Source organism: Podarcis liolepis, assembly GCF_965112155.1.
Source record: "Podarcis liolepis genome assembly, chromosome: 7".
NCBI lineage: Eukaryota > Metazoa > Chordata > Lepidosauria > Squamata > Lacertidae > Podarcis > Podarcis liolepis.
Genome location: NC_139561.1, coordinates 57,240,067 through 57,265,104, shown reverse-complemented (window position 1 = coordinate 57,265,104; position 25,038 = coordinate 57,240,067). Strand labels below are relative to the sequence as shown.

At 48.3% G+C, this 25,038-nt stretch overlaps 1 protein-coding gene across 6 annotated transcripts in view; it reads left to right on the top strand.

The window, feature by feature from the left end:
* The window catches only part of DOK4 (docking protein 4), a 56,337-nt gene that overhangs the window by 1,217 nt on the left and 30,082 nt on the right, over positions 1-25,038 (top strand). For 4 of the 6 annotated variants that reach the window (XM_083511513.1, XM_083511510.1, XM_083511508.1 and 1 more), the window contains exon 2: positions 19,112-19,422. In XM_083511513.1, coding sequence (XP_083367639.1) covers positions 19,357-19,422 — 66 coding nt within the window. In that variant the 5' untranslated portion in view covers positions 19,112-19,356. The remainder of the gene's footprint in view (positions 1-19,111; positions 19,423-25,038) is intronic. The other 2 variants (XM_083511511.1, XM_083511509.1) reach the window with 1 other exon arrangement.

The following is a 25,038-nucleotide window of genomic DNA, read 5'->3' as shown; positions in this document are numbered from 1 at the left end:
CATAAAAGGCTGTTTTTGAGTCATTGGTGTGATAATTTGTAGGGTGCGGTTCTGTGAGTGAACTTTCCCCAGATGATCTAAGTGATTTTACAGGTCTACAGAGGTACATACAGCGGTACCTCGGGTTACATACGCTTCAGGTTACAGACTCTGCTAACCCAGAAATAGTGCTTCAGGTTAAGAACTTAGCTTCAGGATAAGAACAGAAATCTTGCTCCGGCGGCGCGGCAGCAGCAGGAGGCCCCATTAGCTAAAGTGGTGCTTCAGGTTAAGAACAGCTTCAGGTTAAGAACAGACCTCTGGAACGAATTAAGTACTTAACCCAGGTACCACTGTACTGTCTTTCCTTGTTGCAGAGGGGTGAAATAGGCCACTTTGCTGAACTTGGGACACGACGTAGATCCCCAAAAGGATCAAGTAACAATAAATGAACAGGAGTTAGGAAATAACGCAAAACCACGTAGTGTTTTCTTTTGGAATAAATGAGTATGTTTTCAAGGTGGGCAGATGAACAGCCAAGTATCCATTTGCCCAGAGGCTTAGTATGGGCAGCAGACAAGGCAGATCAGCACTGCTGCAACTTCTCATTATTTATTTAAAATATTTTTATATTGCCCTTTGTCCAATAGATTCCAGGGAGGTGAGCAACACAATAAAATATGCAATAAAACCATAGCATGAGCAATGTAATGGGAGGCTACAGTTAAAATATACAACAGACAAAGCCATTACACATATTAAAATGTCTGAGAAGACGGTACTAACTTGGTACTTAAAAAACAAATATAGGTGGCAGGCAGGTTGGAAAAGCAAAGGACGCTTCTAATAAAAAAGGCGATTGGAGAAGAGCTTCAGCAGAATATCTCATGACACAGGCAGGCTTATTGGTCGTGTCCATGCGGCCTAACACAGCAGAGCACATTTGGCTTATTTGTTAGCAGTGAAGGAGAAAACAGGAGTGGTAGGATTTTGCTTTCCCTTGAGTGTTTCTAGATGGGGGCTTAATTTGGAAACGGGACATTGGCAGCCTTAAAAAAAAGGTGCTGTTTTTTCCTGGAAATGGTAAATCTGAATGAAAGAGAGAAAGAAATATGGACTGACATTTTAATGCCAACGACATCATGCTAAAATCTTGCTTGCATACGGAGCACTGATTGCTCAATGAACACTTCTACAGGTGTCCTTTATTTTTTCAGTATAGTTGCAGTCACATTCAGATTTATTAGTAAGGTAAGCAAATACAGGCTGTAGCCAAACAGAAACACAGGAACATAAATGATACATAAGAATCATACATAAAGATAAAAACTTGACCTATACAATAAATAAAACATACCTTTTTTGAGGGGGTCTTATATCACAAAGGAGGCCACATGGCCTTTGTCTGAGCAGCTTTCACTGCAAATTTAGATGTATTAGACATTACCTGTCAGAAGCGAACAACAGATATTTAATCTTATTACTATCACTGAGGGTAGCAACCACCACTAAAAAGATATTTTTGCCAGGGTGGTGCATACAGCTTACATTATAGCATATAGTGGATGGTGTCTTCTACAGTGGTACCTCGGGTTAAGAACTTAATTTGTTCCGGAGGTCCATTCTTAACCTGAAACTGTTCTTAACCTGAGGTACCACTTTAGCTAATGGGGCCTCCTGCTGCTGCCATGCTGCCGCCGCCACACAATTTCTGTTCTCATCCTGAAGCAAAGTTCTTAACCCGAGGTACTATTTATGAGTTAGCAGAGTCTGTAATCTGAAGCGTATGTAACCTGAAGTGTATATAACCCGAGGTACCACTGTATTGTATATGCAAAAGCACTGGTCTCTGGGAATTTTCTTGAACTGCTTCCAGAAAATTAAACTATATTCTGAAAACAATAGTACAGTAGTAGGCCATCTGAGTAGTGAGAACTGGAAGTTCTGCTTTTGCTTAAATCAATTTTATTTATTGGGTTGTATCCAGAGTTAGTCATACTCAGAATAGACCCACTGCAATTAATGGAGATGACTAACATAGGTCTATTCATGTTGGGCTGTCTACTCTGAGTAAAAGTTAGAATCGCTGAATCATAGAATTGTCGAGTCGGAAGGGGGACATCTAGCCCAACCCTCTTCAAAGCAGGAACCGCAACTAAAGAATCCCTGACAACATTTACCCCCCTGGGGCGCTTCATATGCTTTGGAGGGCAGCTCCTATGTTGGAAGAAGATTCAGGACCAATAAAAGGCAGTCTTTCTTCATGCAATGCATAGTTATATGGAACTCACTCCCGTAGGAGGCAGTGATGGCCACTAACTTGGATGGCTTTAAAGGAGGATTGGAAAGGTTCATGGAGATTCATGGAGAAGAGGGCTATTGATGGCTACTAGCCATGATGGATGCAGGTGGTGCTGTGGTCTAAACCACTGAGCCTAGGGCTTGCCGGTCAGAAGGTCGGCAGTTCGAATCCCACAACGGGGTGAGCTCCCATTGTTTGGTCCCTGCTTCTGCCAACCTAGCAGTTTGAAAGCACATCAAAGTGCAAGTAGATAAATAGGTACCGCTCCGGCGGGAAGGTGAACGGCGGTTCGCCAGAAGCGGCTTAGTCATGGTGGCCACATGACCCGGAAAAACTGTCTGCGGACAAACGTCAGCTCCCTCGGCTAGTAAAGCGAGATGAGCGCGCAATCCCAGAGTCGTCCGCAACTGGACCTTAAGGTCAGGGGTTCCTTTACCTTTACCTTAGCCATGATGGATATGCTCTGCCTTCACAATCAGAAGCAGCAATGCTGCAAACCACAGTGCCAGGGGGTGGGGAGGGCTCTTGTGCTCAAATCCTGCTTGTGGGCTTCTAGTCGAGGCATCTGGTTGGCCACTGTGAGAGCAGGATGCTGGACTTGATGGGCCATTGGCCTGATCCAGCAGGCTCTTCTTAGGTTCCTTCCTGACTCTGTTGGCCCTGCTGGCTGGGCTTGTTGGGTGCTGCAGTTCAAAACATCAGGAGGGCACCAGGTTGGAGAAGGCTGGCCTGCCAACTTCTGAAAAGTTTTAAGAACCACTATTCAGTGTTACGTTTTACCACCACCACCAGTCTTGCTTCCCCAAGATCGGCAAGAGCCGTAGGTTTGAGAAAATGCTGAAAGTTCTGCTTGGGGATTCCTGGCTGCTTCACTGAACTTCCTTTCCTGGGGAAGATTCCTTGGGGAAAGTCTTGGCAGATGAAATTGATTAGACTTGTGTGATAGACATGTTAATTGTCACTAATTGTTGCGTCCTCTGCAAAGCAAGCCAGGAAATCAGTGGCTCCTGCTGCCTTGCATCTTGCTCTGGATCAGGCCAATGTTTTATTGTTCTCTGTTTTGCGTTTGTTTTATTTTAGTGGCTTTAATGGTGTGTTATATCTTTTTGGCCATGTTGTTGGTACCATGGTGTACCAACAGGAGGCGACTGCCTTGCTGAATTTAAGCAGGTCTGGGTCTGGTCAGTGCCTGGGAATGCCTTGACTTCCCTGATGGAAAAAAAGGCCGGATATAAATGTAACTAAATAAGTACATTTTAAGGCACCTTGAAGACTAATAATGGAAAGTCAGTACTGTATATTGTTTTTTAGAACAAACAGTGAATCTGTGAAGCATCCCATATCAGCCTAAAAATAAGCCAATGAGTACCCATATTGCCCCAGGGCACCCCAGAATCTGCCTTACGAAAAGCTGAATTCTAGAAATTGAGTATATTTGCCGATTTTTCTCTTACTTTTTATAATTCTGCTGGGAAATCCTTTGAGATCTCCTGAGTGGCAGAATCCATGTGTTTAGAAGAGGAGGGAAATGTGATTGTCCTTAAAGGGCTGCTATCAAAATTGCAGGCTTCTGTGTTTCCTTCAGTCTTGATTCTTTCCATCTACAGTGGGTCTGGGGGGGGGGCGGGGTGAGAGAAAGAGAGACAAAAAAAGATCCTTGTTTCAAAGCAAGCCCTAAAAGGGCATAGATTAAATTCCTTTCCACTTTGGGAGCTGTTCATTCTACCTAAGGATCATTCTGGAAAGATGGAGTCCGGGGGGGGGGCCTTCCGGAGTCCTACGGCTGTCTATTTTTCACCCCCAAAACACCGATAAGATCCCACTGGCATGGCAGGCTGGGGCTTTGCATCTGGGAGACAACGAAGTGGGTGTGCGGTGGTAGCTCAGATAAGATTGACAGAGCTGCTCTGGGAAAGGGAACAGGAGATCTGCTGGCTTTTACTATCCCAAAGATAACATCGCAGGGGAGTAAGGAAGAGGAATGTGCTGCCCTCCGGCAGAGATAGCAGGGCTGCTGGTGGGGAGCAGATAAGATAAACTCCTCCTTCTTTGCTTTGTCTTACAGAGTTATTTGTTAACCCCCGCAGGGCGTCTCTGCGAGAGTGCTTGTTCTGAAAACAATGTAAGAATGTGTGTGTGCACACAAACACAGAGACCTGTGGCTGCTTTTAGCTACAGGTGAAGAGGAAGCTCAGGTGAAATCAAAGGCATCACATCCTCCTGCTCCTAGCAGAATATTTGGGGCTGGTTTTTACCCCCCCACCCCCACCCCGGCTCATCTGCATTTCATTGCACAGTTAAACGTGTAAGCCACCCTCTAGACATGTTGATCCAAAGGGCAGAGTGATAAATCTTGCGATTTCTAACCTTTTTGGTTCATACTTTAAAATCAAAGTAATGTGAATAACATTGTGTTTTAATTGTTGTAACCCACCCTGGGGAGCTTAGAGTGGAGGGCAAGTAATTAATAATAATTATAATAGGTTTAAGCAATGCCCCCCAATATCTTCCACCCCAAATCACCAGCTATCAGCCTTTCGTTACACATGCATTTATGTGTCATGTAGGTACGTCTTCATAATTAGAATGCCCTGGACTAGTTTTGGACCAAATTTCTGAGTGGTGCAAAACTAGCTTAATCATTGGCATTCAATGTGCCCCTGTTTCAGGGAAAGATGTACAAATGCCCAGTGCTTTGTTTTTGGGTGGGTTTTTTTATTTTTTGTAATAATGTGAGTGTCTTGGACAACAGACGTACCTAATTTCAAGCCTCCAATTACTATGGCATAGTTATTTGTGGCTGTGACACTCTCCCCTTTCTCCAAGGGAAGCCGCTTGCCTGAGCCAGAGCAGAGCATATGCAGAGCCAATCCTGCTTATCTTTGGCTGGAGAAGTGCTTCATGTGCCCTCAGAGCATTCTCCCTGGGATATGTTTTTGCCAACTGGCTGTGAGACCATCGTGCGATGGCACGCAAGGGGGAAAGAGCCCTTCGGACGGGGATCTTTCCCAGGATAGGCAGTGATGTAGCTGTAGCCTCTGCTTGCTGGGTTTGAGAAGGGCACTGTGGCCTGTGGGGGACTACCTGGGCAGTGTTTGAAGGGATGGGTTGGTTTGCTGGGCATCAAGAGCACACAGTTAAACTATGGAACTCCCTCCCACAGGAGGGGGTGATGGCCACCAACTGTAGTGGCTTTAAAAGAGGGTTGACAAATTCATGGAGGAGACGGCTGTCCTTGGCTACTAGCTATGATGGCTATGCTCTGCCTCCACAACTGGAAGCAGCTTCTGAGTACTAGTTGCTAGAAACTGCAGGAAGGAATTGTGCACTTGTGTTCAGGTCCTGCTTGCTAGTTTCCTGCAGGCCTCTGGGTCACCAGTGTGAGACCAGGATGCTCAACTAGATGGGCCTCTGGCCTAATCCAGCAGGCTCTTTTTGTGTTCTTATGTTAAGAGCTGATAGAACAGTTGCGGGCAAAATAGATATTTAATTTACACAAACTACAGTGGTACTTCTGGTTGTGAACGGGATCCGTTCCGGAGCCCCGTTCGCAACATGAGCAGAATGCAACCCGCGTCTGTGCGTGCGCAGGTCGCAATTCGCCGCTTCTGCACAGGTGTGTGACGTCATTTTGAGCATCTGTGCATGCGCGAGCGGCAAAACCCGGAAGTAACCCTTTCCAGTACTTCCGGGTCGCCGCAGGACGCAACCTGAAAAGACGTAATCTGAACCGAACGTAATAAGAGGTATGACTGTAACATTGTTAGCCTGGTGGCACCACTACTCTAAACCATGGTCCCAGCTGAAATCAGGCGGGCACCTACAATTGTGATAATTCCTTGACTGCTGAAAACATTTTGCCAAGCATTTTCAGAGAATTAATTTGATTCACTGTTGGTCTTTTTGTTCTGTCTATTGTGGTTTTATAATTTTATGACGGTCTCATGATTTCATTATACACCACCATGAAATTGTTTTGTTGTTTTTGAGTTTGTTGTTTATAAACCTGTCCATTTGTAGAGGTATATTGTACTGGGTGCTGTCCCAGAGCATCAAATTTCCTGGTGCTCTGGCCTCATCTAGGCACCTTTCTTGGAGCAAGAGAGATGCCGCTTCAACTCCTGGGTACCTTTTTTAATCACATAGGTTATGGCCACAAACGTAAGTGATTATTGTTGAGATTAATGCTTGCTCTCTGGACTGCTGCTCCTCTTGACTGGAAAACACTAGCAGGGAGGGAACAACTGGCTGAGCCAGGGGGGTGGTTCCTCAGGGTTCGTTTTTTATCTCCCATGCTGTTTAACATCTACAAGAAACCACTGAGTGGGGTCACCCATAGTTTTGGAGTTTGTTTTCTTGCCTCAGTAATGGACTGGATAAGAGCCAATAAACTGAATCTCAATCCAGAGAAGACCGAGACACTGTTAGTGGGCGGTTCCCTAGACCGGATGGCTGGGAGGTTGCCTCTTTTGATGGGGCTACACTTCCTCTGAAGGAGCAGATACAGAGCTTGGGGAAACTCCTGGATCCTTTGCTGTCACTTGAGGCTTAGGTGGTCTTGGTGGTGCTGAGTGTCTTCCATCAGCTTCAGCTGGTGGCCCACCTGAATGGACATATTTATGGAGGATGGGGCCATCAGTAGCTACTAGTGATGATGACCTCAAGGATCAAAGACTGCTGTGCAGGGTGTGTTTGTGTGGTGTGCAGGTAAACAGCAGGAGGGATTGTACAGAGAACTGGTTGGACGCTAGTAGCAGGATGCTAGGCCAGGAGGACATTTTGGAGATGGTTTCCAAATCACGATAATGAGGGTCCATGGAAAAGAGATTGCAACCACTGTGCTCCTCCCCCAGCCCTGCTGCTGCTAAGAGCTAAGCTATGGTTTGGTGTATGTAGTGTGTCACCTGAACCCAGGCTCATGGTTTGTTTCCTCCAGACAAACACCATGAGGTGTAAACTCAAGAACAAACCTTACAGCTCAACAGTTTTGACGGTAGGCAGACAAACCACGAGCCGAGTTCAGAGGACACACTAATCCAAATCATGAGTTTAGCTCACCTTAGTGCAGCGGAAGCACTAAGGGGCAGGAGCAAAGCAGACGCAGTCGCCTCCACAAGAACTTTCATGCTCAGCACATTCATGCTAAAACATTGGGGCTAGTCTACCCATGAGGTGTGGCGAGGTGGTTGTCTCTAGTGGCAAACGTCTTGGGCTGCCCCTGTAAACCATAGCTTGGTTTACTATTACATGACTGCCAGCCATGTGTCTGATCCGACAGGGCTTATGTCTTACATGCACTTGTAAGTGACCTGAGTTTCCAATTTATATATAAGCAATGCAGCCTAGGAATCGGGGAGCAGGTAGTTTTAGCTAACATGGAGCACAATAGTGTGAAGTTAATATAAAGTCCTGAAATAAAAAGAAAATGGTATTCCAGATTATTTATCTAATAGACCATTGTTATGCCTGTTCAGCATATGATAGCACATGGAAGTGGGAGCCCAATGGTTCCTTCAGCTGGAGAAGCAGAGCATATAATACATAGATATAGATTATATAAATAAATCTTGGTCTAGCCTGAGGAGAAGGTGACCCTTAGAAGGTACACCTGACACTTTGTATAACTCCTGTTCCTTTCAAGAGAGCTTCCTGATTAATTTTGCGCTGTTCCCGACACAGCATCAGATTACAGAACTGTACAAAAAACGTGTTCCAAAGCTGGATTTTTGCACCAGACCAACCCCTTGCGGGGGATGTAGTTTTAAGGGAGACCCGAGAATCCCAGCCCTGACCCTGAGGTCAACCTAGGACAGACATCTCTGGATGCAGGCTTAGAGGGAGGCCTGATATTTGTGTGTGTGTGTGTGTGTTGTGTCTGTGTATTTTGTCCTGGAGTCTGCAGGCAAAGAGAGGAGTGTTTGGCTTTGGAGTGAATCTGTTAGTTTTTGTACGATTATCGCCGCATGAATTATTTAACTTGGAGACTCTGCAACTCATTGTACAAAAAGAGGCTCCAGCTGGGCTGACGCCTTTGGTGTGTTGATGGAGGCGGCATAGAAAATCACACAAGGGGGCGGAGAGGTGATTGTTTTCAGGCAGGGTGTGTGGAATTGCTCTCTGACTCCTAAAGAGACTTTGGTTCAGAGATGATCAGAGCAGCGTGGGGAGGGTGAAGCAGCGGGATGGAGGGAGCCTGAGTTTGTTCTCAGAATGCATCAATTCAAGGTCATCTGCTGGAACTGAGAGGCAGCGGGTTTCTCCAAGGGAGCCCTTGGCTGGAGTCTCTGGGATTTGCGAGGGGAAGCTTTGAGCTTCTGAGGCTGGGATTTGATCTAGTGATCTACTCGGGAGAGACTTGAGTTCTTATAGATTCATAGAATTGTGGAGTTGCGCGGGACCTCAAGAGCCATCTAGTCCAACCTTCTTCAGTGTTTTCAGTCTTCTGCCAGCCAGCCAGCTGTGCCCTTTTCCAAGAGGCTCCATTACATTATCCCCCCACCCACCCAACTTTCAGTTCCCTAGCTGGCACTCAGCGATCTGTTTCCTCTGAGCATACAGTATCCTCACTGGCCTGTTTTATGGCCTCTTTAGGTTTGTTTCTGGAAGGGTTATTTTAAATTTTATTTAATGCATGCAAATCTTGGGGCATCTCCAGAGCAAGTTGATACCTCTCTCTTGGTTCTCAGTAGCCCTACTTTGGCTACAGTTCTGTCTGTACTCAGCCCTGAAGTTTGCTATTAAAAGAACCGAGAGGAGCATGCAACATCATCCCCTGTGATTGGCAGGCAGTTTCAACCCTCTGGATTGGCTGTGCTTGGTCGAAATACTGGGTGCCTGCCTTTCTACCTCTTTCTAGTTGCTGTACTTGATACTCATGTTCAAACCTTTGTCTCAGGCCTTTCATTTTCATGCAGCACCCTTGGGTGGCTGCCATTACTCCAGAATGACAGGAGGGCCCACCAGTGTGGGCAGATGCCTTGGGGTTCCCCAAAGCAGGCACATCAGTTTGTGAGCCGCTGCCTTTTTAATTCCCTACAATGCCCCCAAAGCAGGAGTCCATGGGGCCCCCTCCCCTAGTACCTCCTGCAGAGTTGCCTGTGAAAAATCACAGCAAACATCCCCTCCAAAATCCAGATGCGCAAGGAAGGGTTTGCTTTTTCTGCTCAGTTTCTGTTTGCTTGGAGAGTTCAAAGGGCTTCCCGTATCCTGTATCCTGTGTCTGTGAATCCCAACAACCCTATAAGACAGTTTAGTCTTATTAGTATCCTGCTTCTGACTGACGGAGAGGGGTATGTTGCCTGTGGCCCTGTAGGAGTGATTTCAGGACAAATCTGAGATATCAATGGAAAAGAGGAAGATCCTGGCTGTTGGCTCAGGCTGACGTCCCAGCCATTCCAGCATCTTGTTCTCACAGTGGCCCAACATGATTGGTGTTTAGAGTCCTAAAGGACTCAGGCCCCAAATAACTGAAAGACTACCTCCTTCCCTACAGGCCCTCTGAGGGGCAGATGGGGTGCTCTTGGTAGTTCCTCTGCCCTGGGAGGCTTGTGGGGGGCACTGGTCTGGGGGAGAGGGCCTTCTCTGTGGTGGTCCCTAAAGCTGAGGAACTCCCCACAGAGGTGCATCTGGTGCCTTCATTGTACAGCTTCCAGAGAATCCTGAAGATGCGCCTCTTTACAGATGCACCTTTTGACACTTGAGGCGTATGTTTTTAGGACCCACCTTGTTTTTTATGGTAGTTTAGATTAGTAAATTGCTTAGATTGGTTTTTGATGCTGTAACCTGCCCTGGGATCTTAGGTTGAAGGGCGGAAGGTAATAAATGAATAAATAATAACAATCTCAACAACAACTCCCACTGGGAAACCCACGAGCAGGACCTGAGCGCAACAGTGCTCTTCTGCTTGTGATTTCCAGTAACCGGACATACTGCCTCCGACAGGGGAAGTAGCACACATCCATCACAACTCTGTCCAGTCACTGATATAGTCTTATCCTATAAGATGTCTAATCCCTCTATCCAGCTGTCAAAGTTGGCCGTAGCAGATTCCATTGTGTGTGTGTGTTTGTGTATGTGCGTGTGACAAAGGCCTTCCTTTTCTCTGTCCTGAATCTTCCAGCTAGGAATGTTCTGACTGAATAAGGTTCCTCACGCCACCCCCACAGCCCCTCCAACGCCTGGACGACTTTTCGTTTCTGGGCCTGGTGATTTGGCTCTCTGCAGGCATTCCATCTGGCAAGGCAAATCCCTCTTTTTTTCTTTAGAGGGCGAGTTTCCAACCACAAGTGTCCTTAGTTTCCCGAACGCTGTGTGGGGCCCTGGCTGCTCACTACTAGACACTGCTGTTTTGGACGGCTGCCGGTGGCTCTTGCAAGAGATGCCTTTCCAGCGTTCCTCCTCTCTGGAGCCGAACAATGAAATCTGGAGCTCTGACCTCATTGCTTTCCTGCTCACTTTTGGATCAGTGCAAGCTGGTTTGGGGGAGGCCAGTGTCAGAAAATGCCGCTTTTTGAGGCATTGCCCTGTGATAATTTGTAGGATGTCATGCTATGAATATTTTATTTTATTTTATTTTATCAATTGATTGCATTTATATCCCAAAGGACTTAAGGTGGCATACATGGTTTCCCCCCCCCCTCCTCATTTAATCCCCACAACAACCCTGTGAGGTAGGTTAGGCTGAGAGATAGTAACTTGTCCCACGATCACACCCACTTAGTGTCCAAGTGGGGATTTGAACCCATATCTCTCCCAGGTCCTAGTCTGACACTTTAACCACTACACCACACTGGCTCTCTAATATTAGAGTAAAGTTTCCCCACATGATCCAAGTGATCTTACAGGTATACTGTACAGTGACAGGCAGTCTTTCAGGTAACCTGAGGACCATTATGGTGGATCAATGAATGGGTGAAGGGCTGATTCTGACAAGCGCTTGCACTCCACTTTCTCTGCATATGGTTCTGCTAAGCGTGATTTAATGAGTCTAGGATCCAGCTCACGAGACCACCCAGACAAACGCTGGAAGGAGAAAACACATTATGACATTAACATTGCTGTGTGCATACTTGCAGAAACCAGGGAAGAAAAGTCATTGCACAAATATGAACCATTCCACTGGAGCCTGAGGGATTCCAGTCAGTGGGGATTGACTGGAAAGAGAGCTGGAGTAGCCTTTGCAGTGGCAGGGCTGATGGGAGTTGTAGTCTGAAAAATCTGGAATGGCACTGGTTTGGGGGAAAACTGGGTGAGAGTGATGGAAGAGCACCCCTTTCTGCTTGACAAGAGCCCCCCATTTTATCTATCTCCCTGGGTCCCACCCCATAGCTACCCAAATTGATTGCCACTTTTAAAAGAGAACAACCTGGATGCTGGGAAAAATTAAGTTCTAGGCACCAGCAACAACTAGCATAGGAGTCATCTTGTTGTCAGATTTCTTTACAGTTCAGCCCAGACAGAGCTGAGGAAATCTTTCACTGTTAGGTTGCAGCATAAGATCTTAAGAGGTTCTGCCACAGAGTCCGAAAAGTCCACTGTGGTTTTCATCTGATTTCTCAAAAAGAGCTTTTGGTTATGGCTAAAGCTGTGGTTTGCTGGCATGCAGGGCTCAGGATGCTTTCAGAGAAGTGAGCATTGGGACCTTCTTGTTCTTCTCTGCCATCTCTTCCCTTTTCGCCTTGCCTGTACCTCCACGATCACGCTGTCCCTGCTCCAGTGGCGTAGCGTGGGGGGTGCAGGGGGGGCCGGCCGCACCGGGCGCAACATCTGGGGGGGCGCGCTCGCCGCCTCCGGAGTCGCCGAAGAGCCTCAGGCGCAGGCTGTAGCAGAGCCCCATGTCTCACGGAACCGACGAGCTGGCAGCGGCTCTCAGCGCTCGCCGCGGTCCCCGCGCGTCAGGGCCGCGGAGGGCGCGCCAGGCAGCCACTCCTCACAGCCCCGCCGCCGCTGCTGCAGCTGCTGGGCCATGTTGCCTTTTCCTCGCCTCTCTGCCCTCCTCCTCCGGGCAAGCGGTGTCGTTTGGGCGGCAGCGCCAGCGGCAACTCGCCTCAGATCACCTGACACGGACCCGCCCCCACCACCGTGGCTACCTTACCGTAAATACCCCAGCCCAGGCAGCAGCAAGAAGAAGCTGGCAGCGGCGGCAGGTTAGGGGTTAGGGGGCGCAAATTACTTGCCTTGCCCCGGGTGCTGACAACCCACGCTACGCCACTGCCCTGCTCCGCATTTCTCACACCCTGCCATCTCTGTGCTGCTACTGCACCTTTGGTGTAGACACCCAGCTGCTTCTGTGTAGTACCTGCTGGGTTCCAGCTCCTATGTACGTGGTTGGAATTAAGGAGCAGGGTGTTGCTCTGCACCAGAGAGCCTCACCCACACCTGCACAATTAGGGTTTGCGGTGTTATTGCAGGAACTGATGGAACTGGTCTCTTGACCTATGATTTGGGTCCAAACATATTTTGGGCTGGCAAACTATCTATCTATTGCATTTATAGCCCACCTTTCTCTTCAAGGAGCTCAAGGTGATGTACTATTTATTTATTGCATTTATAGCCCACCTTGCTCTCCAAGGTACATGGTTCTCCCCCTCCTATTCAATCCCCACAACAACCTTGTGAGGTAGGTGAGGCTGAGAGGCAGCGACTGGCCCAGGGTCACCCAGGGAGCTCCATGGCCAAGTGGGGATTTAAACCCTGGTCTCCCAGATCCTAATCTGTCACTCTAACCACTACACCACACTGATTCTCACTATAAGTCAGGCTGTATTTGCACCTTTTGAGTTTTGAATGAGGGGCAGCAAATAAGGAGCTAGGAGCCTACATCAACCTTGTCTGGTTGCAGGGGTATAACGAAATTCTTCCCTTCCATTTCTCCACCTCTCCTCCATTGGCAGAGAATTTTGCTAACAAATCAGAGCCAGGAGCAAACTCCCATCCTCCCCTCTGCTAATGTTCTTGGTGCTCTTGTCAAATAGGTGTGCAATCTTGCTGTGTGACTGTCAGGGACACCTGCGGTGCCTGCAACTTTGCTCCTGACACCAGACAAACTCCCTCTAATGCTTCTCCTCCTCTTCTTTTGTTAAAATAATCTGTCCTGTTTGTTTTATTTCTATAAAGAGTTATTGCCCGTTTATAAGGAGCCCCTCATTTGGTTGCCAGTGGCTAGTGAGAATCACCTTCAGGGAAGTGTGGAAATGCTTTAATTTCCTTTTCTTCGTTTAAAAAATGGTTTAACAACCAATCCCTCTTAAAAAGAACTTTGGGAATTGTAGCCCTGGGAGGGGGAGGGGAGTCTCCTCACAACTCTCAGCATCCTTAATAAATCACCTCTCCCAAAATTCTTTGGGGGAAGCCATGACTGTTGGAAGTGGTATTGTAGCGCTTTAAATGTCTGGTGTGGTTGTGGTCTAAGACAGGGAAGACCTGAGTTCAGTTCCTCACTCTGGGATGAAACGGACCTTGAGCCAGTTACTCTCTCCTAACCTCAAGGCTGTACCAACCATTACACAGAGTGAGGCTGACACTTCAGGGACCCCGTATGGTGCAGTGATTAGAGTGTCCGGCGGACATGGGAGACCCGGGTTCAAATCCCTTTGAGCTCCTTGGAGGAAAAGGGGCTATAAATGCAACGAATAAATAATAATAAATAAATGGTGAGAGGCAAAGCAGCAGCGACTTGCCCCATACATATGGACCATGGCCATGCCCTCAGTTGGAGGTCAAAGTTGTGCCTACCTCACCTCACACCCCCTAAGCTAGCTGGCTACTCTCGGATCATGTCCTGTCACCACAAGTTTGAAGTAAGTTTTAAGATTTTGTCTTCAAAATGCATCTGATACCATTTTATCTTTTACCTCAGGCATCAAAATATCCTGGGTGGACCAGCCCAGTCTAATGTACCTTGTAAGGTTGTTTGGGGGATAAAATGGGGTAGAGAACTGTGTATGCCAGCCTTGGAGGAGGTGTGGCATATAAGTGTGATAAATAAGGCCAACACCACCCACACTGTCATTTCTTCTCTAGACTGCTTTGGGTTTCCACTCTTAACTTCCAGTGCAGACTAGGCTTTCTCTAGGAGAGATTTGAATGACTCCTTTCATGGAGAAGCTTGACCACTAATCGCTCTCCATTTTTAGCAGGGATTTCAGGCTGTGTGGGTCTCTTTCCTATCTCTGTGGCTATGTGTGGCAATCAATTTTTATCACAAGACGACTGTGCTAGCTGGACCCCCTCTTTGTAAACTGGCCTTCCGCAGCCTAGTGCCTTTCCCTACGTTTTGGACTACAGTTCCCACCAGGTTGCGGGGAGGCCTTTTTAAATAAGAGGAGGGTGTTTGTTTGTTGTATGTGCAAGAGAACATATTGCTGTGTTCGTTTTTTAAGCTAAGAGAGGGAATCAGGCAGGTTTTTCCACCGAACAATTTTCTTCCCATCCTATGTATAGAGCGAGGAGTGGATAAGTCAATTCATGGAATCATTGAGTTGGAAGGGACCCCCAAAGGTAATCCAGTCCAACCCACTGTTATGCAAGAATCACTGACAGATGGTCATCCAACCTCTGTTTAAAAACCTCCAAGGAAGGAGAGTCTGCCACTTTCCAAGATCATCTGTTTCACTGTTGACAGCTCTTCCCATCAGAAACTCCATCTTAAGGTTTAAATTTACTCCCTAAGAGGGATCCTTTTAACAAGTGCATTTTTCACTCCTCTTCAGCTTTTAAGCATTCAGTGGAAGGGGGTGTAGAGGCAGCAGGGGGACAAGGCTGCCAGGGAGCAGGACTGGACTATTTTATTTTATTTTTACTTGTTGCTGAGTTTGCCCTCATCTATTCCACATTAGGGACCTGGGTCCTCTGAGATGGAAAAGAATGCTGTCAACAAGGGTGGAGAGGGAATAGGGTGGCACTGGCATGGAAACCACCATCCCTGCCCTCGCAACAGGAACCCCCATGTGGCTGGCAAGAGGGCCTGACACTAATGGCCTGAGATGGCTAAGAATATTTGGGTGCTTCCAGATTGGGCTTGGATTCGCAAAGGAGACTGAGATGTTGCAAGCAGCCAGTTAGTTTTGCAACAGGTGTTTGTTTGTGTGTGTCCCCCCCCCCCCCAGAAAGGATTTGTCTGGATTAAGCAGGTGGGGGATACAGGCTGGCATTTTGATGCCAACAATGTTGTCTGGACGTTGCAAAACACTTCCATTCATTTAGAGCTCCCTTCCCACAAGAAGCACACTTTATGGTTATGACTGCCCAGAACTGGAGGAGCAGAGTGGTGTTCTTGTCCCTTTCGTTCCATCCTCCCTCTAAGCCTAAACCCTTTGAAACAGACCTTGCCTGGTAAGCTACAGGGGGGTAGGGGTGAGGGTTAGGGTTAGGCAGTAAGTTCTTCTCATATGGAAGGAGTGGTACTGCCTTGTTGTTGTTATTATTTGGTTGGTTTTGTTAATTATAGAAATATATTTTCAAAAATGGAGAGTAAATATAAGGAAAGAAAATGATATTTGGAACAACATAGCAAAACAAGCAAAAAACAAAAAAACCCTCTGTAGTACAATGAATAAATTAAAGAGAAAATATTGTCATTTACATTGTTATTCCAGAAATGTAAATGACAAGGCCCACCTCTCAGTAAGTTTGTTTTCCTCATTGCTAAGTATTGTGTTGCTCTCATTTGTAAGTTTTATCATTAAGACCATTAAATGTATTTTAACAGTGTGTCTGAACATAGCCAGGTGAATTTTGCCTGTTTTCTTGTTTGTTTGCAGGGGAGGGGGGTTTCTGAGGAGGTGGCATGCTGCCTGGTTTTTGGGGAGGGAGGGTTGTCTAAACGTTGTTTGCTTGGGAGAGAGACTGTTTTGCCTTTTTGTGGATAGTTTGTGGATAGTTTTACTCAATTCCATGAGCAAGCTTTTGTCTTTGTGACTTGGGAGGTCCCCACAGCCGCCATTTTGTGCTGGTGCCCAGGGCAGTTTCTGCTTTTGCCAAATGCACACCCCAGAAAAGATGGGGAACCCATGGTATATTCTGTTACATGCCCTGAGAGTTCCTGCCGTTTGCTTGAAGTGATGCTAGAGGAATTGGCAGATGATTTTGCAAACATCCTCTCTGCTTCTTTCCCCTTCCATCTTGGTATATTTTTATCAGGCTGTTGCAGTGGAAGGGTGCAGGGCCAATACTCCATTGATGCAGTTGAAACACCTGCAGGTTTTGTTTCCTCTTCTCTTTGAACTGTTTCCATCCTGCTAAATGAACTTGTAACTCAGAAGTGGTGCCTGAGCTTGCACATTTCCTCCTCCCTCCTAGTCCATTTTCCTTCTGTGATGTGTCTCTTTGGAATATAAGCCTGAGTACAGGAACCTTCTTGATTTAGTGAGCTGTAAGTCACTGTAGAAGTGGCTAAAGAGTGGGGTAAAAGTTCTTTAAATAATGAGAAGGATAAGGTGGCCTGCTTTTCCCTTCCGTTTGCAATAAGGAGGTGTGATTTCAAGGGTTCCCGGAGGGTGGAATGAAGCATTTGTGCAAACTGGGTGGAGATTCTGTGCAGCCACTGCGGAGATGCTTGTTATCCGTAGAATAAACCTTGTTTTTCACATTTATGCTGTTTTCTTCTCGCAAATGGCAATATTTCAGGAGTGGTTTGCCTAAGGCCACTCAGTGACTGCTTTATGGCTGAGATGAGATTGGCAAGAAAGCCCTTGCAGATCCTTGAAAAGGTCAGCAGGCCTAGAGAGGAAGCGGAGGCATCTCAGCTCCTTCTGGTGGAGCCCTAAGGTCCTTGCTGCCTCCTGGTGTAAATTTGCATTCTTAAAAAACAAACCCCAATCAGCCAGGGAGCCACCCTGCATGTTGCTGAATTACAGTTCTTAGTCACTGGCCCTGCTGTCCAGGGCTGATGGGAGTTCAGAGACCGACAGCATCTAGAAGGGTTCAGGTTAGCCACCGCTGCCTTGTAGGTTCACTGTTAGGACAAACAAGAAGCAGCAGTGCTGCTTGCTCTGAGCTGGGGGTGGGTGGGCTCAGGCCAGGAAATAAATCCAACATCAAGCACAATCCGCACAGATCTGCCCACACATCCTTGGCGTCCGGGACTGTGTCTGTGCTGGAGCCAGCAATAAAATTCCAGCACCCAGCGCGACATCCTGGGGCTTAGCAATTCAGGGTGGTCATTGTGGTCTCTCTGTGTGTTTGTGTGTGACCTCAGAGCTCCACCTTTCTGAGTGGGCAGCAATGTTTCCGTTGCTTATCAGACGGGAATCCTAACGTGTCTGTGCGATGTGCCTGTCCATGAAATGGGAAGGCTGACTCAGCAAGCCGGCGAGTCCTGTGCATTTCCTGCCTAAGGCTTAGCTGCCGACTCAGCTGTAGGTTGAGTGGTTCGGAAACAAAGAGCAGCAACAAAGTGCAAAGCTTCTGCTGGAGTTTGCTGGTCAGAGAAGGTGTGCGGCGGAATTGGAGGCGTAAAAAAGCCCTGCAGGATCAGACGAAAGGCCCATTTAGTCCAGTATACTTTCTCACAGTGCCTGACCAGATGCCCATTAGGGGAAACCTGCAAGTAGGATTCGAGCACATGAGCATCCTGGGAGTTAGTTGATGGGCCTGGTAAAAGTAGTGGGAGTTTCAACTTTCAATTGTAAAGCCTTCTAATGCCCTGCTTATAAAGGTAAAGGTAAAGGGACCCCTGACCATTAGGTCCAGTCGTGACCGACTCTGGGGTTGCGGCGCTCATCTCACCAAGGCAGCTGGCGTACAGCTTCCGGGTCATGTGGCCAGCATGACTAAGCCGCTTCTGGCGAAACAGAGCAGCGCACGGAAACGCCATTTACCTTCCCGCTGGAGTGGTACCTATTTATCTACTTGCACTTTGACATGCTTTCGAACTGCTAGGTTGGCAGGAGCAGGGATCGAGCAACGGGAGCTCACCCCGTCGCGGGGATTCGAACCGCCGACCTTCTGATCAGCAAGTCCTAGGCTCAGTGGTTTAACCCACAGCACCACCCGTGTCCCTGCTTATAACCTGCTTCAGATTTGGTCTAGCCCATACCAGGGATGGGGAACCTGTGCCCCCCCAGGTGTTGCTAGACTCTAACACCCACCCATTAGCCTGGACCAGAAAGACCAATGGTAAGGAAGGATGGGAGTTGTAGTCCAACAGCATCTGGAATTCTGATTTTTTTTAATGGTATAATTTGGGGCAGGGGAGGGGGGCACTTGGGAGGACTTCACCCCAACTGACATCTCAGGCAGGTGAGAACTGAGCAGCGTCTGTGCTTCAGATTGCCGTTGGCAACCTGGCCATGGGAGACCTGGGTCCCAGGAGAGTAGAAAGCAGCAGTGGAGCAAGCAAAATAGGTTTGCCCCTACAAAGCAGCTGTCTTGTGTGAATGTGGCTACAGAAGACAGCAGCATTCTGCTGGAACCTGGCTTCCCAATTCACATTCAAAGGCCCGTCTGGTCAGGCAGAATTAAAAACTCAAAACAAGTAGAAGAATCCCTTTTAATTGCACCTTTTGAAATTATAGACTTCTCCTTCTCTCTCTCTCTCTCTCTCTCTCTCTCTCTCTCTCTCTCTCTAAGAAAATGCATTCTTGCCTGATTCCCAAGCTCAGTGCAAGCATCTCCTTTGTGAATTTAGGATCAAAGTATCTCGTGGGTTAAAAGCTGGACCGTTCCAATTTTTTTTTCTCAATTGACTGCACAAGCCACCTTGGATTCTCCTGAATGGTTTAGCCGAGGTGGGGGGGGGAGGAGGGGAGAGGACAGGAAAGAGGGAGGGGGGAAGCGGAGCAAGAGAAAGATGTCACAATCTCTAATCTATCTGTCATTTTTATTTTTCAGCAGCCGGAGAGGAGCTCCCGACTAGAACAATGCTGGGGAGGAAGGGAGGGGAGAGGGCCGGAGTGGCAGCCCAAGTCTGAAAACAGGTGAACAGCAGTGGCAGCAGCAGCAGCGGAGGAAGAGTGGAGGGGAAGGAAGAGATTTGTCACCGCTGCTGCGGGGGAGGCGAGCCAGCCCCACCGGGAAGAGCCTCCTCCTCCTGTCGGCTGCGCGGAGGTGGATCCTGGCTGGGCAGCAGCTGAGCCATGGCTACGAATTTCAACGACATTGTCAAACAGGGATACGTGAAAATGAAGAGCAGGAAATTGGGGGTAAGTGCCGGCAGATGCTGCCTTGTTGTTTCCGAGTGGGCTCTGGCTGGCTGGCGTCCTTTGTAGGCATGCGGGCAGGTGCAAATTGCGCAAAAAAACCCCGGTGCTTTTGTGTGGAAGAATTCTGGCTAGAGCAGCATAGCTCTCTCTCTCTGCCTCTCCTCTAGGCATCCCTCCTGCATGGACCTTCCTCCCCATAGGCTATGCCTGAGTCCTGGCAACAGAGGTGCCAGTTGCTGGTCATTTCTGGCGTTGCCTTGATGGACGTGGCGTCCCCAGAGTTGATGGATTGGGTGGGTTTTGCAAGGGCTTGGGTGGGTGGTGGTCTGTATTTTGTGCCATGGGGATTTCCTTGACAGCTGGTTGCAGATCTTGAAGCCGATAAAAGAAACAGCAACTCTTTGCCTTTGTGTGCGTGTGAATATAGTACGGATTGACTCTGCCTGGCTACAGTGGACAGGTTGTGTTCTCCTGTTTCAGATGCTTCTGTGGCACTCCCTTCCCCAGAGACTCCTCTGAGCCTGTGGCTGAGCAGCTTATGCAAGTGCAGTTAGAATTCTTTTTCTCTCAGCTGGGTTTTGGTCGCTGGGCAAAATCAGCACAATCAGCAGCAGGGCTTCATTATTTATTTTTTGCTTTGATTGTTTTTGGTGTTTTTTGTTATTGTTTTTAAGCTGTGTGATTTTAGCTGACAATTTCACACACATTTTTAACCATTTCACTCCTGCCTTTGGAAAGAGGAGGGCTAGGATTCAGCAGGGGTGGGGTGGGGGTGGGGAGAGGGAAATGGAAATGGAAAGAGGCACTGAGGTTTTCCTCGTTCCATCTGGACTGCTTAGCTGCAGAGTCATGTTGTGGATACTTTCTCCGTGAGCACCTCTGACCCATATGAGGAGGACCAACTCGGATACTGGGTCTGGCTCTTCCTTTGAGCACAGCCACCCCCAGCAAGATTTCTCTCCCCTTCACTCCTGGGTTCTTGATGCAGACCCTTGCTCCAGGCACAGTTGCATCTATGGATCTTGGCTTCTAGGGTGTGTCTTTCCTGGGCCTCTGAGATATCCCTGCTTGCAACAGGGGCATCTCGAACACGGAACAAGCATTGATCGCCCCTTTCTCTTTTCCAGCCGTCTTCTATCGGCAGGGTGACTAAACTCCACGCTAGAGATTTCTGGATTGCACATAAAAGAAATCCACATTTCCTCCTTGGAATAAATATTTTCTGAAGGGGCATTGAACTGATCCTCTGTATGCAACATGAAGGGATTTCTTTACTTGGATTTTGAAATATGGTTATGAGAAGGATTCTTTTGAAGCACCTTTCTTCAGCCTTGGGTCCCCAGATGTTGTGCGCATCCTCTCATCCCGGACCGCTGGCATGATGGGAGCTGGTACCCAACAACATCTGTAGAGACCAAGGCTGGGGAGAAGACTGCAAGGATGCAGAAAGCCTGGGAGTGGATTTCCAAAGGACGGAAGTTGTCGGACAGGAGGCACCTGGGTTTGGTGGCCTTGGGCAAGCCTCTCTGTTTCAAGTTTTCCATCTCTCATTTTGGCAGCCTGCAACTGAAGGTTATTGTGAGGGTTAATAGTAGCTGTTGCCTGCTGTGAGCCTGGGAGGATAATGATCCACTTATGGGTGTGTTTCTGTTTAATGACAGGATTGCTGTGTGGGCCTCCACTGGGTGTCCTGGCCAGTCCCAGCTATTGCATCACAATCTCTCCCAGGGAGCATCTTGGGGCTGAACCTGTGAAACGTTGATGTGCATGTACATGTGTGTGTGTAAATGTTTTGCTTCCACAAAGCTTTTAAAACAAGTGGGGTGGGCATGTACCTTCAGATGTTGTAGAACTTGCACCATCGCTAACCGTTGTCCATGCTCACCATGAGAGCCAGTGTGGCGTAGTGGTGCTGGACTATGACCCAGGAGACCGGGGTTCAAATTCTCACTCACCCATGAAGCTCACCAGCTGTGATCGTGGGCCGGTCATGATCTCCTAGCCTAACCCACCTCACAGGACTGTTGTGAAGATACCACAGTGGTGGTGGAGAACTGTGCATGCCACCTTGAGCTCCTTAGAGGAACGTTGGGATAGAAATGTAAAAAAAAATTAAAACATGGCTGATGGGAATTGGGAGTCCCTCAGACCTGCTTCTCCATCCTTGCTTTAAAACATGCTGTTGTCATCTCACTGATACCCTCCTCCTCTTCTTCATTTGCCTTTATTCTGCATGCTGTTGTGGTAAAAGAACCAGGATGGGTGTGTATCCTGAGTCTTATGACTCTGTTCCATTGGAGTAACTGATTCTTGGAATGGACTGGGTCCCTTAAAATAAAGAGGTACCTTTCAGTAAAGGCAGAAAGAACAGATTTGAGACTGAGCTGCTGCTCCATATAGAAGACTCTGCCTAAGGCTAATCATTGCAGAAGCAAAATGAGAGCTCTGTTCTTTTGTAGCACCCTTGGAGAGCCTTGCCCTGAATAAGGTCAGCACTTGCATCATAAGGACACAAGACAAGTCTGCTGGATCAGGCCCATCTCTTCCAGCATCCTCTTCTCACAGTGGCCAACCAGATGCCTGTGGGAAGCCTGCAGGCCGGACATGAGCACAACGGTACTCTGCCCTCCTGCAATTCCCAGCGACTGGTATTCACAGGCACAGTGCCTCCAACAGTGGAGGTTGAACATAGCCATTGTGGCTCATAGCCATCGATAGCCTTCTCCTACATGTATCTGCCCAATCCTCTTTTAAAGCCATCTAAGTTTGTGGCCATCATTGCTTCTCATGGGGGTGAATTCCATGGTTCAGCTCTGCGCTGTGTGAAGGACTTTCTTTTATGTGCCCTGAATCTTCCAGCATTCAGCTTCATTGGATATCTGTCAACACTAACCTCCCCTGTATTGAGTGGGGAAGGTCTGTTTTGGGCTTTCCTTGAGTTTGCTTGAATGCAAGTAGAACCCTCCATCAGATGAGAGATCCATGATAAAGCTGGGCTGCCAGTCCCATGGCAGAGTCTGCTTGCATTCAGCCACAGTGAGTAAAAAGTCCTCTGCAGGCCTTCCCTGTGCAACACATGGAAAAGTCTATGGCTGATGGGGGGCTGAGGGTGTGAGGGCTGTGCATGTGTCCCTGCCCCTCTCCACACTTGGAACATTTTCATGCATTGCAGGAGAGCTGTGTTTAGAAAATATTTGTTGCCATGTAGGTGCAAGGAGAGCGGGGAAGGTGTTGTGCAAACTGGGCACCAGACTCAAGGAGGCCAACAAAGCCTTCATGTACATGCCCATCTCGGCTTAAGCCCATGTGTGATTCCACACTCAACCCCTTCCCAAATTTAAGAAATATTCATAGAATTGTGGAGTTGGAAGGGACCACGAGTGTCATCTAGCCCAACCTCCTGCAAGGCAACCTTCTTTTGTCCAACATGGGGCTCAAACCCACGACCCTGTTTTAAGAGTCTCAAGCTTTACTGACTGAGCTATTCTATATTGCTGCCTCCTGTGTTCTTACTGGCTTTAAAAGAGCCTTAGAAAAAATTGTGACTACCTGCCATGGTGGCTGCGTTCTAGCTCTGCTGTCAGGGGCAGGATGCTGGGAATAGCAAGTGGGTCCTCAGGGTCTGCCTGTGAGCTTTCCATAAGCATCCGGCTGGCTACTGTGATTATGCTGGTCCAGATAAGCCTTTGGCCGAATCCAGCAGGACTCTTCTTGTGTTCTCAGATGGCCCGATAACAGTGGTGGCGAAACTATGGCATGCGTGTCAGAGGGGACACTCAGAGCCCTCTCTGTGGGCTCATGTGCCGTTGCCCCAGCTCAGAGCCAGCAGAAGGCGAGGGCGGCGTGTCGGGTTCTCAGCTTAACTTGGGCAGCCAGAGAGCCATGTGAGTGGCAGGTCGGTGCAGGAAACTGCGAGGCGGGAGCAGGATGCAAGGTTGAGGCTCTACACACCCTCCAGCCAGGGCCAATGAAAGGTGCCAGGCAGGGGAGCATGGCATCGTTGGTTCCAGCGCCAGATAGCCAGACAGAGCTGCCTCTGCCCCATCCTCGTCGCCCCTCATCCGGCACTGGGGCTCCGGACCCCACCAGCCGCGCCGCGCCGCGCCATGGTCGTCTCCCACTTGCTGAAGTATTTCTTCACCGAACTCAACCACAGCCAAGTGCAGTGGTACACCCTGTGCTAGCACGTGGGGCAGCCCCCAGGGCCTTTTCAGGGGACGGCACGATGGGAGGGGGGGTGCCTCTCTGCATGCGCTCACAGGGCCATGCCAAGAACACTTGCTTGCCCAGGCTGGAGTTTAAAAGCAGGGAATTCCCGTCGACGTGAAGATCTTGTGAAAATCAAAATGAAATCCTTAAAGTGTGGAATTCCTTGCCAAATAATTTTAAATCAGTGAAAGTGCTTGGGATTGTTTCATTGTATCATTGAGAGCTCTGTTATTCTGTTTTTCTTTTAAGACAAAAGATGTTAATGTATGAGTTGTTTTTTCTAAACTAAAACCTCAGTATTCAGGTTAAATTGCTGTGTTGGCTCTTTGGGTTTGGACACTCGGTCTCTAAAAGGTTCTCCATCACTATAAGGACCTTCTCAGTGGCTGCTCCTAGATTATGGAGCACCTTGCCTCGTGTTCTCTTCCCCTCCCTCCCAAGTTTTTTGCTGGCCACAAAGGACACTTTTATTCTGGTAGATTTTTGTAGCATGTGGCACACCAGGTTTTTATGTTCAGGTCCTGATACTGCCTACTTGGCTGCTTTGTTTTATATCAGTGGTAGTGGTGTGTTTGTATGTTTTAATAAAACTGCAACTCAACTGTTGCAAGCTGCCCTGAGTGGTGCCTTTGCCATGAGGAGAGCAGGACAGAAATGTTTTAAGGAAGAAATATAGTAAAATAGCCAGCTCAGTGGAGGGGGGGGGGGAATCTGCTGATAGTTGTATTCAACCTCCAGGTTCAGAAGCCTCTTAGTACCAGCTGCCGTGAACCAGCAAAAGGAGAAGGATGTTTACTTCAGACCTTGTGGGGGGGCTTCCTGGAGGTGTCTGGCTGGCCACTCTAGGGGAGACTGGCCCATTAGAACACCCCACCAACCACAGCTAGCTCCCACCTGCTTCCTGTCTCATTTTCAACCAGTTTGAGAGGTGGCAGTGCCTGCCAACTTCTTCCTTCTCCTCTGTCCCCATGTTAAACCTTGTTGAACTCAGCAGGAAGGTGAGAAAACTAGAATCAGTTGCCTCCGGCGCCACCTACTTTTGGCCTCCCTGCCTTCTGCCCTACCAGTCCCACCAATGGACTTAGATGGACCTTTGGGTCTGGTTCCACATGGCTCCTCTTGCCTCCATCTGTTTTCCTGCTTTGGCGAGGCTTTCTGGAGAGCACCTGCTCTGGAAGAGCATTTGTGAACCAGTGTACTTGTGCTTGGACATCCCTCCTCTCCCCACCCTTGCTTGAAGGATGCCAAGTTGGCCAGGACTCTGTTTGCCTACCAGCTGGAAGTGGCTACGCTGGGCTCACTTGGCATCGGAGCGCAGCGTTTTCCATCACAGCCCAGCTCCGGTTTGCGCAGCTCCTCTCCGGGGAGCCCGTTGAGAGCGGTGGCATGGCCCAGGGCCCTGTTGCC